Here is a 20395-nt window from a genome sequence, read left to right on the forward strand (position 1 = left end):
GGATGTCTCTGGGTTACAAAAGAAATGGGACTGGCTCATGAAGGGCCTCCCCACCTCATGTTTTGTGGAGTGTGCACACAACTTATGGTCATCTCTCTCATGAATGGGAATGAGCGCTGGCTCAGTATAGACCTCAAGGCTTGGCACAGTTTGGTTTCAGTTGGATTTGAAAGTGGAAACATTGCTTTCAATAATTGTTTTTTAAAACCTTACTTTGGCATTTGTTTCCTCAGAAGTGAAGCTCCTTTCCTTGACATTTGTGCAACAGTGTGGCAAAAATGCATCTCTTGCCTTCTCAATCTGTGTTTCCTTGGTTTGCACAGTTGTGACACCGGGTACAGGGCCTGGGAGGGATCCCTTCTCACAGAGGTGTCATCCAGATGTCAGAGTGGGAGCAAAATGTGTATGGGGTGAATCCCCTCCAACACTCATGATGATGATTCTTACTGCTAGGAGATGCCGGGCTGTTATCCCACACTCCTGAGTTGCTTTTCCAGTGGTGGAAAAGAGGCCCAAGGACCCCAGCTGGAAGGAGAAGGACAGATTCCACGGTGTGGAGCAGATCCATGACTTGCATGGTGACGTCTTCCTGAAACATCAGCCCAGAGTAAGCTCTTGTCCTACCTAAATTATGCTCTTTGCTGAACAACTCTCAAGTCGTTTGCAGTTTCTGTAGCCTTACCAATGGCTGGGTATCCGAATCCTTCAGGCTGTCTTGCAAAACCATGGACACTGCACAATTCCTGGATTCTTCTTTGTCCCATTTATCCCAGATATAAAAGCAGCTCCTTTAACTACTCCAGAAAGTTTTGAGTGTAGTGGACATTATTAGAACGTTTAAAAAATCTGATGGCATCTCTACTCTTTCTGGAAACTTCCCTTTAATGAGACATGAGTTGTTAGTTATCTGAAGGTGAGTTGATCTTGCTGAAAATAATCAGAAAAATTCCAAAATGTTTCTTAGAATAACGTAATGTGCCAGACCCTTCTGGCTAGAGCATCTGTTCATTAAGGTGGTCATCAAGCATCCACAATTACATTTTTTACTTTACTGTAGAGCAAGCAAAGAGGAGAGAGAGAATTGTTCTTCAGACACAGCATCCCAGCACTGAGCTCGGAAAAGCGATGAGCTGGAAAACCTTCCGCTCGTTCCGTCAAAACACCCCCAGGCCTCGGTTGTTTTGGAGCATACATCCTGTTGGAGCCACGCACAGTTAACCCTGCCAGGCCAACTGCATGTTCTCTGCTTCCCGTGCAGTTGCTGGAAAAGTTGTCACATCTGCCCCCCTGAGTCGGAAGCTCCCAGAGGGCTCCAGGCAATGGGCACGGCCTCCATGGCACATCACCACTGTGTTCATGCACACCTATGTTCTGCCATTTCCTTTTTCCTTTCTTGTGTTCCAGCCCTGAAGGGTAAATTGTTATTTTATAACCTTCATGGGAGAAGAAAAACAACAGATGCCAATGATTTCTATCAGGGTACAGGGGATATATGAAACGTGAAATGGTCTGTTGGCAGCTTTGCCAGTGCCTTGGTAGACACTGGCCCTGTGTTCAGTCAGAAGTGTCTTTAAATTCCTCTTGGAATCTGTGGCGTTTTCAGATCATTGAGAATTTGAGTTGTGACTGGCTTTGTAGTTTTTCTTGGGATTTTTGCTCTTAATTATGTCTCCTCTCAGTTCCCTGTGGGATGCCTGGCACCCTTACAGGTTACAGAAGGGACAAGACTTGCTGATCTCAACAATTATGAAACACTCAATTCTCCTAATTTTCTGATTTAGCAAGACATTTTTAAGAGGAGTCAAATCTAATAAGAAAGCCAATGTTGAAATGAATCCACTAATCCAATAATCTGTGTGGAAGACTTTGGAGGCTAAATGAGACAGACATTATGATTTTGAAAAGTTATGAAGAGTGTGTGACAAAGTAAGATTAAGTTCAGTAAATGATGCCAAAGGCCTTTCCCTCAGGCAGTAAATTTTTGAGTCCTCTGGAGTCCTGTTTGGGTAAGGGGTGTCTGTGTCTCTGAGTTTCTACAGTCTAAGTGATGGAGGGTGAGTTCTGGAGCCATCTTATAGAAAACTCCACCAGAAATGCCATCCAAAAAATAACTCATTGACTAGTCCAGACAGCTCCTTCAGCACTTATTTCAAACTAAATGCCATCTCTTGGGCTGACAGCATCTACCTCATTCCAGAAACTGGAGGTACTGTCCTTCGGAAATAGTATGGAATATCTTGAAAACCTAGAGACCACTGATGTCCCCATCCTGTTTCCTGAGATGCTAAAAAAAAATAATGATCAAAATGTATTATGAAAGAAATCCCATTAATCTTGAAAGGCATATGTAATCTAAAGACTGATGGGTGAACTCTCAGGTACCTTTACATTTCATAGAGTCAATATTTGTTCTTTCTCCATTTATAACTCCATTACTCTCCCTAGGTGGGCAGGAGATTTCAAAGGGGGACCATTTGTTTTCCTTGATTAATGCATTAATGCTAGTGGTTTGTCACAATAAATTATGCCCACTATCTCAACCCTCTCATGCAGGAGGAAAAGCAACGCAAAAATTTATGATCAAACTGCTCAAAGTCACGGTTTCTCATTATTTTTAACAAAGCCAATCAACTTCCACTCTTCATTACTGTGTGAACAGTGACTGACCTGAAAAGAAAATGTGATCTAATAGCCTTTGTTTTGCAAAACCCCTTTGGAAATCGTAACATTGTTTTCCAGTGCACTGGTTCAGCTGTTTGCAGTATTCTTGTGTGAAGATAGGTGGGAGAGAGAAACTGTTCCTTTTTCTTATGTTTCACTTAGCTTCCCCTGGACTCACAGCAAGGCATTTACCTGAAAACTGGGCTTTACAAGCTTTGTGTCTCTGCCTCTTCCTCCACTGAATCAGCAGCAGCTCTGGACACTGGCTTCCTAAACTGGCTGAAGAAGCCCTCAGCTCTCCTGGTTATTCACAGCACCATTTGTGGCAATCTTCTTTCAGTGCATCAAATGAGCACTTAGGACTGAGACTCCCTTTAACGAACAAAAAGATGCTTTTCCTCTAATGTCAGAACGTTCATTTAGCAGAGGGGGGTTATGTGGAAGTGAGCTGGTGTGCTGTGTCAGGGTAGATTCAGGGAAATCAAAATAAATTATTTTACCTGCCACTGCAGAAAAGGAGAAGGGAGTTTGGTTGGTTATGTATGTCCACAATAGGGTTGGCAAGTGAAGCAAGAAATTATCCTCAGGTATTGATAACTGGTAAAGATTGTCCATGAACAACAGAATCTGAGATTGGGAATGACCAGGGAAAGGCTGTCCATGAAACAACACCCAGGGGACAACTGCAGGACAGGGCAAAGCACAAACATCAGAGTGGTGGGCAAGGAAGGGCTGGGAGGGTGCTGCTGGCTTGTCAGTCTTCACAAACGGATAGTCCAGCAAAAAATGAAAAGGTGTTAGAATGTAGGTGGGCTCTAGCCCCCTTTTAGCTCTGCTGAGATGTTTCTGAGGCAAGTTACTTGAGTGCAAAAAAGCCACTTTTTATACAAGTCTTATGTAGTTCCCTGTTGTATGCAACCACTAAACTAATCACACACAGAGCTGTGCACATAACACTTCTGCCAGTCCAGACACTGCCTGTTCTGGTGAACTCTGACATTTGCAAATCTCCTGGAGGTAGCTGTATAGTTTCCTTCCTCCCTCTGCCTTCTTTGTAGCTGGTCCAGTAGGTAACGTTACCACATTAGGTATCAGTGATCTGTGAACCAGAGACAATGAATGCAGTAATTCCAGTATGAGCTTCCTGCAGAGAGAAGCATTTCTTACCCTAGAAGCAAGTTAACTGGAGTTCCCTAATGATAGTGTTGTGGCTACAGAGTGCAAAGGTTGGATAGCTTGAACTTCAATGCCATTGTAAGTTCCTTGGGCTGTTTTAGATGACACAGCTCAGTACTGTGTGCAATGCCCAGCACACCTGGGCTCTGTCACTGGATAGTCTCTGGAGACCATCGTAAAAAAAAAAAAACACAACAAATTGGTGATATATTATTGTTCTAAGTACTCAAATGCATGTGAAAGCATATGGTTAGTCTTGAAACAGTCCTTTCAAATGGAAAATATTTAAAAAAGAAAAGGAAAATGTATGTTTAAGCACATGTGAAAGGAGAACACAAACCTGTTCTTGCAAATGGCAGACAGTGCATTGTTGAATTTGCACTGATGCCAATGAAATTACACTTGGGATTAATTTTACCCATTCAGCAGAAAAGTATTTCCTCTGGTTTCCTTTGATTTCTTACCAGTTTGTGATCTGTGAGCCAGAGGTTTTTGTGTAATTTGCTGTCTGTACAAATGTGAGGGAAATATCTTGTGTCCCAGGCAAGGATAAGCCTGAGGTGAAAGCTGATCTGTCTGAGCTTGGGTTGTAGCTGTGCTGTAGTCTGGACTGTCATTCCTGGGAAGCTCTAATCAGGCTTGCCTATGTATCAGGATGGAGAAGACGCTGTAGCACTGGCAGACAGTCTGTCCTGGGTCTGGGGTTATTTATTCAGTTCTTAGGCTATGCCACTGCATTTTCACCAAAGCTATTAAAAACTTCTGAAACACTGGTGGGTCTTTTAGAATCCATCCTCTGGTTGTCTTCATGCTATCAAACTCCAAAGCTGGCTTCCTTTCTGCCAGCTGGGGATGGCCAAAGCCCCTGCCAACTCCCAAACCATGCTCAGAAATTGTCTGGATGCCAGGTAATCTGGGTCAGAAGTACACCAAGGACTAGTCCAACAGGTGAGTGGCAGTGCCTGAGTTCAAACCCTTGCTTGGTTTAACCCGTTACCACAGATGTGGATTTTATGCAAAGGCTTCATGACAGGGCTTGGAAACAATCAGTTTTGTGGGAAAAGTCTCTGGCAACAAAAATGGCTTTTCTAGTGCAAGTTGTAACAGTAACTGCAGTAAGGATGGGCTGTGATTGGGTGTAGGATGTGTGCCCATGAGGTGCAGAAGGATCTGGGGGAGTGCTGAAGTACTTTTTTGTTGTCCTTCATGCAGGACTCTTGTACACAAGTCACCAACTAAACCCAATCAGATATGTTGGGCCTAGAGAAATCATCAGACTCTGCAGTATTCTCTAACACAGAATACGGAACCATTATACTAAAGAGAATTTCAGCTGAGAGAAATTTTAACATCAGTTATTGGTGCAGATATGAGCAGAAAGTTTTCAGCTTTGTTGTGAATTACTTTGTAGTCTCCAAATATTTTATTTTTGACATTTCCATGCATTGGAGAATTTTGGACCACTCTGTTCCATTTTTCCCAATGTTTTAGTGAGATAAGTGCATCACTCGGGACTTTTTTTCTACATGGAATTCTTTCAAAGCAACACTCTTGCTCCAAACCTGTCCCAGAGTGGAGCAGAGTCCCACAGGTTTTACATTCGTTTTGCAAACTGAAGTGATTGAGTGACACAAAATGTAAAAACTTCAAAGGCCTTTCAGTTTGAATATTCTGCACAGCTGTTGTTTACCATTGAATATGGAGAGAGAGGAGGATTTTACTTGTGAGTACTTGGTGTTGTATTGCAAAACTGCATTATGTGAAGTCCTCTGTCTTCAAATTGAAAGCAAACAACTCTTACTTCCATGAGTAACCCCATCTGTTTCCATAAGACACTCCTAGGGGAAAGATTTAAAAAAAGGAGAACAAAAAGCTGTCCTCTGCAGGGAAGCTTTGCTGTTTTACATTGAAGCTCTGACCACCCAGTTTAGATATATTTCTGTAGACATAAATGCACATATAGTTTGTCATTAATTTATATTATTTTACAAGGAGGCAATGTGGCCAAGTGGAAAGAGCTCTAGCTGGACTTAAAGATAAAAAGTGTTTAATATTTTCTTATTTCTGACAGTTTTCCCTGGCTGACATTGAAAAAGTAGTGACCTCAAACATGACTGTGCTTTGCCCATGTGTGAAGTGGCAGAATGCAGCAGTGGTCTTTTGGAGAGTGCTTCTTTTTGAGAGCTTGTGGAAAATGCAGTAAGAAATGAATAATGTTACTAGGGTTAGAAAGTGAGTCTAGTCCTAGCAAATTTGTACTAATAAACCTGCTTGTGACTGTGTAAACAAAGAGAGCTTCAATCCTACGTATGATTCTCTACCTGAAAGCTATTCCTGGTCCAGCTTTGCTACTGACCAACCTTTCTTCAGGCTGTGGGTGGTTTAGTCCACAAGGAAGAGATTAATGGTGCAGGGTCAGTGAAAAATGGGAAAGTATTACCAAAAATCAGCCCTAGAAGGAAACAAGATCAGCACATATGGGATTAAACCGGGAATCATCCAAACTGGGTCCATTCCTGATTGCCATTTATAAACTCTGTGGTTGGGGTGACAAAGTCGAATGACTAATTGCCTCACTTCTCAGTGCCTCGGTTTCCCCAGTTGTAGCTGAACTTAACCGCTTTTAAAATGCTTTGGGAATTTGCTTGCATGTTTCAGATATTACAATTTTGTCTGTAGCAGGAGAAGGAGAGGATCTACAAGAGAGGAGTATGGGAGGAGAAAGAGAAATGCATTTATGTATCATAGTCAAAAAGAGGACCGAGTTACAGTTGTTAAGCATTCTAGACTTAGTTACAGAGGCTCCTCCACAGTCAGTCTGTGGAGGGAAAGGGACTAAGTAATCATTCCTCCAAGCTAAGATGTGAGGCTGAACTGCATCAGTACTGGCCTATTCCCACTTCTGGGTGGCCTCGAGAACAAGGGATCCAAGAGATCCTTTATATGCATTATTACCCATCCCCAGAGACATATTTGAGAGCATGGGTGGATTTCAAGGGCTGCTACTCCTAAAGTTCCATACTGGTGTCCCCTTGAGTCGTTTACCCCATGAGACTGTCCCTGACAGAGTGACCATCCTTTGTCTGTGCTGCAGAGGGGACAGGTGGCCTCTTTCCCTTTGAAACACGCAGCTGATGTTCCCACATGCCCTAGGGAATAAGACCATTATGGAGATGGGCTTTAACTGAATTGTCTGTTCCTTAAAGGTCAATATTATCTATTTTTTTCTTTTTCTTTCTGGCAAGAGTTGCTTTTTTCTTTCTTTTTGAAGAAAGTATCTTAACAAACTTGCTCTAAAACAAAGCCCTCACAGGACAGGACACTGCTGTAAACTTTCTCCCCTCTGGTTTAACTTTATTAGTGACAACCTAAAGGGCTGTTTTAGCAAACTGCCCATGCTCAGCCCTAAACCCTTTGTCACCAGAGTTTTTTTTCCTTCCCCATATATTGAGTCAGCCAAACCTAATTACCCTTTAATCAGTAAAATCAACACCTGCTAACAGGGTGGGCTCTTTTCAGCAAATAGTGCTTCTCTTCTCCAGAGGCTGATAAATTTCCAGGGGTCCTGTTGTTTCTTTGTTCTGCCGATAAGGAGCTTTGACTGATAATCTGGTAATGGGTATGGTTATCTCATGCCTATAAGGCAGCAGTGGTGAATCTTCCTCTGGGCAAGGGCAGCAGAAGTAGGTGAGACAAGAATTATACATAGATGCTTAGAATCAAATACCTTGGTATTTTTTCTTTAAAACAATTGATCACCCCTGAAAAATATGGGTCAGGGAGGTCCAGCATGTGGGATTCAAGTATCAGGTAAAATAAAGAAGGAAACCTGTAGAAGTTCCTGAGATTTTTTTCTTGCTTAAGCAGCCCTCTGCAAAAGGTAGGCAGAACTGTCTGCAGAAAGAAGGGACTGGGGCTGGATTGTACAGAGCCTGCTGGATTGGTATGTCTGTGCTGTCAGGTCAGCCCAGAGCCACCACTGTCCTCGAGGAGACTCATCTACACCTTCACTGTAGACTCTCAGTGTGTGAATAGCTGTTGATGGAAAGAGGGTTGCTTAGGGGCAATTCAGACCAGACCTGCCTCCTGTTCCTGTGGTCACAGGCAGGATTTGAGCTCAAACTCCAGATTTACAAAACTATCCTCGTCCTCAGTGTGGCTGATTGGAATTTGAGCAAGTGGCTGTATGGGTAGAAAGCAAATAAGGCCACAGGACTTATAGCTCCCCTTGGAGTTGGCTTCTAGCACACAGACCATCCCAGGGCAGATTTCTGGTGGAAAAACTTACTCTGGTATTCATGGCAGCACTCTTGAAAATGTCTTTCACATATAATCAGGCAGCCACTCTGATTTTCATCTGAGATCAGCTGAAACATTGTTAGAAACTTCAGCATAAGAAACTATTTACAAGTACACTCAGCTCTGAAAAAAACCCAGAGCCTTTTGGACTGAAGTTTCTTACACTTGTTTTCTGCTCTAGGGTCAATGTTTTTGGAAAGTTTCACTTAATTCCATGTGGATGAACAGGACAGAGCAGTAAAAACCAGTTGTGGTTTTCCTCTGATGTTTCCACTGAGGTTATTTTTGCTGGATAGAAGCTGCAGCTTTGTTCAGCAGCGGTGTGTGTGCCTGGCTCCATCTGCCCTTCCCTGGCAGCCCCACACAGTGGTGCTCTGTAGGTCTGGGTATATGTGTACACAGGCTGCTAAATGTCTGCTGTTGGCTTTGCCTGTTTAAACTGCCCATTGCTCTCTGCACTGATGCTCTAGCCTGGATATGTTAGATATGCCCCTTATTTATATACAAATCTATGCCTGAGCTGCAGCTTATGCTGGAAACCAAAGCCAAGGATCTTCTTCCTGTGCCCACAGAGTCCACACATCTATCTGTGTCCCCAGAGCTCAGCTCAGCTCTTCCAAGTTATTATGACTGGCTTGATGCTGCCAAGAGATGGATGGAAATCAGGCAGGATCAAATACTGGATGTGCTTCCAGGTGAGCTGGAGACTTCCTTTAATGCTGCAGGTTGAGCAGTACTTGAATGAGCATCTGAGGCTGTGCTAGTTGGGAGTTAAAATAATTGCCATGGAAAGAGACAGATCTTCTGGGTCTCAAGACCAGGCTGGATGGGCCTTGAAGAAACCTGGTCTAAGGGGAGTTGTCCCTGCCTATGGCAGAGGGCTTGGAACAAGATGATCTTTAGGTCCCTTCCAACCCAAACCATTCTATGATTCTAGGAAAACCACAGGTTTGGATCTACGTGAAAACCCTGTGTTGATTTTGATGGAGCGCAAAAGGGGTTCAGTGGGATAAAAGGCGCCTGGCGTGGCTGTCTGCTGTCAAAAGAAAGGAGGATTTTTGGATATGTGGCTGATACCTGGTCCTGCAACTAGATCCAGGAGGATTTGATCCCTGGGCCTGTGCAAAGTCTCTTCCATTATAGGATCACTCTCAACAAGGGGCACACAACAATTGTCCTGTCGCCAGTCTGGCAGGGCACCACTGCTCACACTGGTTTCAGCAGCAGCTCCAAATTCCCGTCATGCCAAAAACCCATGTGAATTCAGGTGCTTTGTTTTGGGCTCCCTGCTTTGAAAACTCTGCCCGTCCTTCTGTCTGTCTGCAACACAGAGAAGATCCCCGGATATCTAATCTAATAACACAACCGGGTTTCTCCAAACCAGCCCCCCCACCCAGGCAGCCCCCTCTCCGACTATCCCCCCACCAGCTCCCAGTGCCGCCGCCGGACAGCTGCACAGGAACGGTCTGCAGCAAATTTGGGCGAAGAGGTGGCTTTTAGGACCCTGGGAACTCCGCCAAGGCTCAGGTAGGTCTGTCTCATTCGTCAGCCGGGATTCATTCACTCCCAGGGATGTGTGTGTGTGAGTGTGTGTGTGTGCCGAGCGCTTTTCCTTCCCCGCCGCTGGCTGAGAGCCTTCCAAGTAATGGGACTAACACTGCTCTCCGGGCAATGACGAGTGCCGGCTTGGGGCAGAAACCGCTTTCCTTTTCTCTGGAAGAAGACAAGCCTTGAGGATACTTAAGGATGTGCTGCCCAGACGTGTTTCCCACTTCCACCTTCCTCCTGGGACTCGTGTGCTTGACAGCTTTCAGCAACTTTGCTAAGACTTCTGCAGACTTCTCAGGTAGGGAGAAGCACCGATCCTTTCATGTGCTGCTCGCGGATGGGAGCTCTTGTTCCAGCGCTCAGGAGCAGCTCAGGGAAAGGGGATGTGAGCAGATCTGGGATAATTATGTGGGGAGTAATTTTAACCTTTTAAAAATAAGTGGATGAAAAGTGTCTTCCGTAAGAGAATTTTGAGTTTCTTAAAAGCATTTCTCAATAATTAGCAAAACTGTTTCAGCAGAGTTAGTCTGAGTAACTTTGGGAAGAAGGAAAGGAATACTCTTAACTTGTGTAAGTTTGTAGCAGATTTTGTGCTGTTTTTCTCAGTGGAGTGAAAAGAGCTGGATTAGGAGACTATGAAGGTCTAGGATGTAAATTAAAACTAGCACAGCAAGTCCCAATTATTTTGTAATGGGCCAGATTCCCTTCTCTTAATATGCAGCTCCTGATTGTTGCAAAAGCCCCCTGAGCTGAGATAAAGGAGTGAATTATACACTCTGTGTTTTCTTAAGACAGGAGAAAAAGTATCTCCTTTCTTCATCATTTCTGGGCCTAGAATTTTATTTTGATTTGTGCACAGCAGGTAAATACCCAGCACCTTGTAATTCTGGAGTCCCGTGCAACTTTTATAACTCTACAGCTGCATCAGTCGCTTTAAAATTACATTTCTGCTTCTGTTCTTTGTGAATGTGCATGTGGATCTGAGAAAATATAACAGAGCTCGTTTTAAAACTGTAATGTTGATTAGTTTGCTTGGGAATTCCTAGTGAGGGTCACTTTGCTTTTAGGATATTGGTTCTAATTTTGGGTCTTAGTGTGAAGAACTAGTCTGGCATATTCTTTAGGGGAGTGTTGCAAAACTCTTGAAGCAGATAAGAGCTGCCAGTTATAATTTGCTGATGAAAAAGTGTCATTTGTAAGGGCTGAATCTCACTGGACTTGGGTTTCAGCATATCACGGCACTGCTGCTCACTGCCTGGGAGCACATGTGTCTGTGTGCTCTGAGAAATTTGTGTTAGAAAGAAGAAGCTTGGGCTGGAGTGAGGGGACAATATATACAGTAGTTTGAAGTCTTAATGTGAATTGAAGGGGGCTGGCTTGCCTGTGATTCAGTCTCCTTTGGGGGCAGATCAGTCCTGGGGGCTCCCATTCAGGGCAGATCTGCCTCTGAACGGAAAGGACTGAGACATTTCCCTGTTTCTGGTGTGTTTTCATCCTTTTCTTGGTGCTGAGCTTTCTCTATGCTCCTCCTTGCAAGCAAGTTGATGCAGAAGGGGTTCATGGAGTGGGAATGACAGGAGCTAAAGCTGTAATGGGGAATGGACTCTTCCTTCTGAAATACAGATAAAGTTTCCCCAGTCAGACCAAATTACTGAACATTAAAACATGTACAGGTGTCCCAGGGCAATGGTACTTCACACTGTTTGTACAACATAGCCAGAGCAATGGAAGGAAATTCAATAGGATTTGGTGGTGCTGTCCACAGGAGAAGACACTGTCCTTTAAAAAAATGGATAAGAAGGTTGCAGAGACCAAAATAATGTTTTTTGCAACATCCAGCTGTACTGTCACACTCTGGGACAAGAGGGGTGGCTTAAATCCCCGTGTACGTGTGTGGTGTGGCTGTACTCTGAAGCAGGGTCTGTAATCCCAACAGCACAACCTCCCATGAGTCTCTACAACTACTGAAACCTTCTGCCAGGTCCAAGCTATGTTTACTGATAGAAGGCTTGGCAAATGTTCCCAGTCTTGTTGGACTGACTGTACTTTGCAGGACAGGAAACACGGCTTGCTGCAGGAAAGGGCTGTGCCTGCTGTGTAGCAACTCGAATACAGTTTTGTAAGTTCAGGAGCTGGGTGGCCACAAGATGAATGGGGGCAGGAAAAGGTACAGCATTTCCAAAATCACACCTTATGCTTCCCTAATACATTTTCCAAACACTCCATTTATCTCCCTCCAGTGCATGAGGGCATGGACCATGTGTCCCTCTGAAGGAGCAGTGGCCCAGATAAATCTCCCTACCTGATGGAGCACCTTGTTTGTCGCTGTTACCCCTACATATGAATTGTCAGCTAACATGAGGAATAGAAGGGGCGTGGATTGTGATTGTTTCTAACCTCTTATATACCTTTTCCATACTTTAGGTTATTCTGTGTTCTTCTCTGTCATGGCTGGAATTGAGCAGGTGAATGTCTTTGGGGAAGCTTTATACATTTACCATATGCCATCACATCTAGAGGTGCTGCATCCAAAACATAAATTGTCTGCATCTCAAGGAGATGAGTGGATTTGTATTGGTTATTGCTGCTGAGGAATGCAAGGCTTGCTGTGATGCCACAGAAGCTTCTGCAGCAGTTTTGTGCTGCAGGGAGATGACACAGCTTATTGGGATGTAAAGGCTCTTCCAGCTTGCAAATAAATAGCAGTACTGTCCAGAGAGAGCAGCTGACACTCTTTGGAGAAGAATGGCCTTTTTTTAAACTCAGTCCTGTAGACTTTGTTTAGCAACAAAGCTTTTCTGACTTCTCAGCTTGGTTTGACTCAGCACTATCAGGTAGGTGCTGCTGGTTTTAATAGGTCATGACCTTGTTGTGATGGGCCAGACAAAGTGCATGGATCCAGCCTTGGAAAGCTCAGGGATGGTCAGTCTTGAGCTCTAAGCAGATCACAAGCAGCACTGACCTGCCTCTCACACTGCAGCTCTGCAGTAGGACTGGCTAAAAGGCTTCCCAAGAGCTGCACACCCACACACATCCCACTGCTCCCAGTGCTCTCCCGCTGGTTGGGTCGTCAAGGTGTGTGTCCCTTGGCTGCAGGAGGTTTTCATTTTTGTGTAGATCGTGGCAAGGTACCCTGAGAGGTGCCTTGTGATGAGCTTGTGATGTGATGAACTGAGTCTGTCACAGGAAAGCACAGGCAGGGCTGGTGGGGATCTCCATTGCCTGAGCACGTGGTCTCTCACTGTGGCTCCATCCCTCCTGTTGGAACAGCTCAAACTGCCACAACGTGAACATGATGAGTGCGTGTCCTGCTGGGGACTGGTGCAATCTGAGATGTAAGAATTCAAATCCCTTTTAAGTGAAGTATTTGAACTATGTGAAGAGTTTTGAAGTTGTTTTCTTTAATAGTTCTTTAGACATTGATGTTTGCAGCCGGAGTGTGGGGGTAGGAAGCAGGTCCTGAGGGAGAGAGTGAAGTTATCAGGCACTTTGCAGCCACTTTTTAAGAAGGTCTGGACTTTTTCTCTGTGGCTGCTTGTAGAATGGGCTCTTGGTCTAATCTCATTCTGTTATCAGTTCTTGTGCTCAGGACTGTTTGATGGCTTAGAACCCAGTGTCTTGATGTGTCCCTTACCCCTTATGTTCAAGGTGACACTTGAGGAATATGATGAGGTATGGTGTAAGAGTCTGATGTTTTGCATCTCCTTACTTTAAGCCTCTAGTCCTAATCTCAGTCCCAGCAACGAACTCTGCACAATCCCTGCTGGTCAATAAAACTTTGCCTTTGCTTTGTGTTGGACTCCCACCACAAATAAAAAGGGGCTAAAAGAAAGTCCTTACCTTGCCATAGGAAGCTATGCCATAGCTCCTCTGCATAGGCTCTGAGAAGCAGTGATCCATGTGCAGTGCACAGGCCTTGCTACTTAGAGGGACTAATGGGGCCAAAATTAGGCTTTGGTGCTAACTTTAGATGCAGGCGTTGAAAGCTTAGCTGACAGCTTAGTCAACAGCTATTGCTCATATCCTGTGTGCTGTCTCTGCTCCAGCCACTGCGTTCCTGTCTCTGAAGATCAGTCATGCCAACACATGTTGAATTCTGCTCTGCCTGCTGTCAGCCAAGGTGACCATTTAACTTCCAGCTGCATACCTGCAAGGAATTAGGATTATGTGATTATGATGCTGTGCTCCAATTCTCCTCAATAAATTTCCCCTTCATCAAATGCCCCATAACTTCAGACACAGAAGAGCAGCGGCATCAGATTTATGTGGCAGCAGGAGTTTCTTGTTAATGGAGACAGGTCCATTCACTACTGCAAAAAATGCCGTGAACTCAGGCATTTGCAGACACCAGAGAATCCACTACAAGGACCTAAGCCAAAAACTTCAGTTTCTAGGCATGGAAATAGCTTGGCTGGGAGCTCATGCCTGTTTTGAAACAGGAGAACTCAGCTGAAGGAAAAGCAGCCCTGGTAGTGCTGCTCCCCTTAGGCCGGCTTCAATATTTACGTTCTTTGCATTATATTTGGCACAAGCTAGATGTGAGCAGCATGGTGCTTAAGGGAGCTGATCTGGCATCCAGCCAGATGAATACTGATAACTCCCATCCACACCCTGCAGGTGAGCCCTGGGTAGCTTTCAGGATCTCTCCCTGGAGGCTCTTCTTGGCTTTGACAGTGCAAAGAGTTGGTGGTTTTTTTTTTTGGTTTTTTTTTTTTTTTTTGGTGGTGTGGTTTTTTTTTTCTTTCTTTTCCCCAAGAATATCAGGTTTCAAGTGAAAGCTGCTTTTGCCACCTCCCTGCTAATTGGCTCAATGTGTTTGTTTGAGGTGATGAGGACTGGGGTTGGGAGGGGAAAGGCACTTTACTCTGATTGCATTTAATCAGTCCGTAATAAAGGCAATTTGTTTGACAACTCCATTCACCAAATTATCACCGAAATCTACATACTAACAGCTTCTGAATGCCTGACAGCCCTGAATGGATCCATGGTGTCAAGGTGGTCCATGTGCTGAAGGTTGCAGGCTGTGAAAGTGGGATTGTCAATAAAAAGGCAGAAAATTTCTTTTCCAGTGTGGTGGTGTAGCTCAGTAATGAGGTTTTGACCCCGGGGAAAACAGATATGCTCTAGATTTTGTTTAAAAACTGGGCCAAACCCAGGCCACCTCCATACCTTCTCTTGGGGAAGGGCTCTGAGTGATGAGGTTGGATGGGCCTCAGGTTGTTGCTCAAACAGGTCCTTGCCCCCCAGGTGATATTTTTGTCCTCAACTGGAGGCCTTATGTGCCAACCCATCCATCACAGCTGCAGTTTGGCTTACTCAGGGTAAGCTGTCTGTGCTGGGGTAGAGAAATTCTCCTTTGCAGAGGTGACAAAATCCAAAACCTCATCAAAGCTAGTCTAAAACCACTGTTGGCCTCTTCTGATAATGTTCTGGAGATGTGTCTGCAAGGGGAGGGAGCTGAAGGGCATGGCTGGGTCTTGGAGCCACAGCTGAGGTTTCTCATGGGGGAGGGAAGCTGCAACTGAGATTTTTGTCATGTATGTCTGTCTGTCAGTGGAAAACAGTCTAAAGACCTCAGAGAGCTGAGAGATGTTGGAGGAGGAAATCAGTGTGGGGTGAGTGAGAATCAAGTGCCTCTGTTGCAAGGAGAGGAGGAGCAGCACAGAAGCTGGGGCTATTTTGGTTCCCAGAGAGTTGTTCCAGTTTATCATCAGGGATGCAACTCTGTGGCATCAGCATACTGTGTTAAGCAAAGACACAGGTGTCTGTGCACTCCTGTCCTGAGGGGAAAACACTATGGACTTCCCAACAGTTGTGATCAAAAAGGCTGCGAGGGAGGACTCGATGCTGGCTGGCTCTAAAAAATATTTAGTGTTTACTTTTACTGACAGCTGAAGGGACCAAACTGAGCTCCAGGAAGAGAAACACGTGTTTCCAATTCCGTGTGTTTGTGGTCCTGGGCTGTGACCGGGGGTGCCGCTGTTACTGCTGTGAAAAACCAGCTGCAGGCCGGTACTTGTGGTGCCAGGGAAAGCAAACATTGTCAGTGAGGGATGGATGGGGCTGCTGTGGGTGCCAGGATGTCTCAAGAGGGGACTGTGTATGTGGGCAATGACTTTAAGCTCCAGAGCCATATGTGTGCATCTGGCTCATGGCCCAGGGAAATCCACTGGTTTAGCCATCAGAGCTGTCAGCAAGAGCCAAGGGACCTCAGGGAGCCCGACCTCTGTTGGTGAAGGCTGGCAATATTTATATAGTATCTACTAATTTCAGGGGCCCAGAAGCTGCTCCACAGATGCAAACTTTTGTTAGTATCAGGAACATTTTATTTAATTAGTATTATTAGCAAAAAGGAAAATAAAAATCCACTGTGGCAATTTTAATTGCTTCAAAGTATCCCAGATTATCAGTGCCCACTAGATGCACAGACTATTTGAGGAAGTTGTCCTTGCAGCATTCTTCCTATGTCTGTGTCTTATTAGGGAAACAAATGCGGCAGAATTAAAAAAGGCAACTGTTTATGTCCTCTGGTAAAAATTTTCCCTGATTTAAGACACTGTGAAAGCAGATTTTATATAGCAAAAAGAATTTGGTCAATTAAAAAAAAAAGTGCAAATTCTAACTTATCCCTTTTTCAAATGAGATACTTAGAAGCTAAAATTACAACATAAGCTGTGGGGGTGGTGAGAATAAGCTTAGTCTCTGCAGGAAGAGGAAAACTACATATTTACACTTGGCACTTTTGCTGATCCTTTTGTTGATGCTAATTTAAACCCGGCCTGGTCTCCCAAAGGGCTGGGTGTTCAGAATTCAGGATTGGGCTATGCTGAGTTTAGGTGGGTGTGCAGTGATTTAGGTGGCCAACACCAGGACTGTTTACATGTGTTATTTGAGACTGGCTGTTTATTCTTGGCACGTTTGTGCAGGTATAGATTGAACTTTCTTCTCCAAGATAGCAACCCCAGTCCCTGTGGGGAATCAGTGGAAACAACTACCCCTGAGTTGTTTAGTTTTTTTTGTGCTCTTGTAATTTCTTTACGCAGATACCCAAGACTTTCACAGATTCTCTTCCTTGAAAGGCAGGTGACTGCCTGCAGGAACAGACCCAGTGTGCTCCTCAAAGTAGTCCAGAGGACTTTTGGTCAGGTTGGTTTGGTACAATACTACAAGGTTCCTTGTGTCCTTACCAGGGCTGTGCCTCACTGAACCAGCACTGCTGTTATCTGGGGGGTTTTGTGCTCTTTCTAAAAGACAGGCAAGGACCAAATTCTGCTCAGCTGAGAGGCAACTTTGCTGCCTTACCAAAAGCTTTGCAGCATGAAGAGAAGCACAGAAGGTAATCCCAACTCATCTTCTTGGTGATTAAAACTAGTGTAGAAGTAATAATTGTGAACATGTTTAAGAGAGTTGCTTGGGTTACCTATTATTATTATTATTATTACTATTATTAACTTAGCTGCTCCTTTTGCCTGAGGAAGGATGGTGAGTTGTGACTCTCAGCCTGGGTTTGGGGTGATCCAAATGTGCCTGGCTCAGCTCAATAACTGAGGATATGAGCTCATTTGTAGTAATTAAACCATGAATGTCTGCTCTTCCAGGCATACTTAATGCCTGGCTGCCTGGAACCCAGTATGTGTCTTCTTACATCAGAGAGACAATGATGGTTTGGTAGGTCTGAGTTGCACAGTAAAATAAATTTTGGCTGACTTTTTTCAGATATACTCTGTGCTCTTGAACTTGGTTGGTAAATGCTGTGGTATCAGTGCTGATGGGACTCCAGTGGATATTAAGGCTTTCTTATTCAATAATCACTCTTGGATCCATTTGGATCCTTGCATGAAGGTGGAGCAGTGTGTGTGTGACCTGCAACCTGGGCACACTCTGAGGGGTCAGGTGTCAGAAGAGTGTTTGAATAAACAGATGGGTGTAGAATGCTGCTAAAGAGTTTGCAGTAGATGTTTTCAAAGCACTTTAGTTGGGGTGGGCAGGGGAGGTCACATCCAGATGTTGGCAAAGTATCCCAAGTCCTTAATAACACAGAAAGAGAAATATAAAAAAATATATTTCCCTTTTTAATGTTACAGCAAGAGAAGGAGGCCTAGAGAGCCAGAGGATATTAATCAGCTATTTGCAATCAAAGAACTTCACTATGTATTCTTGTGCATCAATTTCTGATCTGGTATCAACGCACTAATTGCCAGCAGAGACATTTTTCACTCCTCCAGCAGCCCTTAAAGGCACCAGAATCATCAGGGTTTGAGAGAGAGCTGACTTCAGGTCAGCTCAGTCCTTGACAGGCTGGGTACTTGATGGTGCTGCTTGTCAAAAAGGGGCCATTCAGACCACCTACTCTGAGACCCCCTGTGTGCCTGTGTTATTTTATTTTCATCTGCTATCAGATGCCTGTGGTTTTGCTGCTATGATATTATCAACATGTGTTGTATTAGCCTCCAGGGTTTAAAGTGGGCTTTTACTCCAACAAGTAAATATAATAACAAATGCAGCAGTGGGGGGATTTTCTGCTAATGTTTCCCCTGTGAGTTTTGTATCACACTGTGGGCTGGGGTGACCTGCCTCCTGTGCCCTGGACTTGTGGGCTCAGCTGTGATCACTTATTGCTTGCTCCTCTGCATTTATATTAAAGTTGCCCCCTGGCAGGTGCAATTCCTGACATTGATTTCCCATGTTTGCTGTATTTTGCAAAGGCTTTGGGCTCACACTTCCCTCAAAGTTGTGTTGGGCCAAGAGTGCAGACACTTGAGTGCAATTATAGTGATAGGTGGTAACTTGAGCTGCTGTAGCTGGATTATGGATTATTATTTTGGGCCTCAGTCTTTGGGAAATCTCTTCCCCCTGTGGTCTGTGTGGGGTCTGTACATGCAGTGCTGCTGTGGCCCTGGCAATGGGGATGATGTGGGACAAAATTCTGCACTTTGGTTTTGAAAAAGTTTAGCTTTTGTGTGAAACATTCAAATAACAGTATTAGGCTTGCAAATCAAACATTTTAAAATTAAGAAATGTCAAAAATAAAGGTAATTTTACCTATTTAAATCCAAGTTTTTATGTTATGAGTTACTTTTTAATGAGAATATGCTATTTTTTCCACCTCTGTAGGACTCCTGTAATGTCTACGGGACAGTTGCCTCACAATTGTTTTCTTTATTCTTCTGGTCCTTATGGCCCTGGGGCATGATTTGCCATGCGTGTAATGCTATTTAAACCTTTTTCTGTTATTTAAACCCTATTCTGCTTGTTGTAAGTGTCCAGCAAACAGGGGTGTACTTACCCTTCTGGAAGGAGAGTCTGGAATGTTACCTGCGTTGCACAGATGAGGATCCAAGGCAGAGAGATTGGCATCATGAGCTCCAACTGCCCAATATTCCAGAGACAGTTCAGTACCTACCTTTTTCTCTCTAAGGAGCAGCCCCTTACCCTTCTCTCAAGCTGTGACAGGCAGGAAGAAATATGTGGTAGTCAGTACACAATTTTTTCTGCAGTACTATAATACCTCTATGAAAATGGATTGTGCAGGTTAAAATGAACATTAAAATGAACATTGCAAAGTCAATTGCACATAACTAAATGTTGTGGGTTGGCAGCCGTAGGCAGTCAAGCACCACCCAGCTGCTTGCTTGCCTCCCCTTCTCATCCCCAGGAGGACAGGAGAAAGGAAAGGGGAAGGGAAGAGTAAAAGCAAATAAACTCATGGGTTGAGACAAAAATAATGAAAGAGAAGTGGAAGAAATAAGGAAGAAAGCAAAACAAGAGATGCAAAGGCAGTCACTCACTGCCTCCCACAGGCAGACTGATGCCCAACCAGCTCCCAAGCATAGATGGCTGACTGACCTAAACCCCACTCCACTGTTTTATTGCTGAACACGATGTTGTATGGCATAGAACATCTCTTTGCTTAGCTGGGGTCATCTGTCTGGTTGTGTTCCTTCCAACCTCTTGTGCAGACCCTCAATCTGTTCACTGGGAGGGGGCAGAGAAACAGAGAAAGACTTGATGCTGTGCAAACACTGTTCAGCAGCAGCTAAAACATTTATACATTATCAGTACTGTTTTGGTTACAGATCCAAAGCACAGCACTGTACAAGTTGCTACAAAGAAAATTAACTCCATCACAACCAGACCCAGTACCCTGAGGAAAGGGCAACATTACACCTGTATTTTATGTGTAACATGAGTGGGTGGATGTTATAGGAAGCATAGTTTTTGTTGCCTTTTTCTGTTTGTTTGGTTTTCTTTTCTTTTTCCTTAGAGTAGTCATGCTTTGAGGGTTATTTTATTTGGGATGAGGTAAGAGTATTTAAAATTGGGCTGCAAATTTGGGGTCTGCCCTTGGAATATATTCTAAGAGATCTATAAAAATGAGTTTTGAAGACATTCCTCCTCCAAACTTTTTTTTTTTTTTTTGCTTCTGTTAATTCATAGAAAAGGGGGGAAAAAAAAGTAAATGTGTCTATTCAAAGGCACAAATAAAGATCCTGCAGTGCAAGTGATATTGCTAAAAATAGAGCCCCTGGGATTTGTTCAGTTGATTTCTTTCTAGATTTTTATTGTGTGGGTAACCCCTTGGAAACTGAGGTTGTTGATCTGACTGTTTCCAAAGCACGTCCGTCTCCTCATGTGTCTTTTGTACAGAGGCTGCTTCTGTTGTGTTAACGCTGTTTGCTTCCTGGTTTATGTGCTCATCTGAATTCCAGCT

The 20395-nt window shown here is 44.1% G+C and overlaps 1 protein-coding gene across 1 annotated transcript in view; it reads left to right on the top strand.

Annotated features, from left to right (window-relative positions):
* The first annotated feature begins 9882 nt into the window (after positions 1–9882).
* LOC114067369 (protein eva-1 homolog C-like) overlaps positions 9883–20395 on the top strand; it is a 117957-nt gene continuing 107444 nt past the window's right edge. The window contains exon 1 of the mRNA XM_027902754.1: positions 9883–9982. Coding sequence (XP_027758555.1) covers positions 9883–9982 — 100 coding nt within the window. The remainder of the gene's footprint in view (positions 9983–20395) is intronic.

This window comes from Empidonax traillii, unplaced genomic scaffold (assembly GCF_003031625.1).
Source record: "Empidonax traillii isolate 1590-97213 ecotype Southwest subspecies unplaced genomic scaffold, ASM303162v1 scaffold905:size246956, whole genome shotgun sequence".
Classification (NCBI taxonomy): domain Eukaryota; kingdom Metazoa; phylum Chordata; class Aves; order Passeriformes; family Tyrannidae; genus Empidonax; species Empidonax traillii.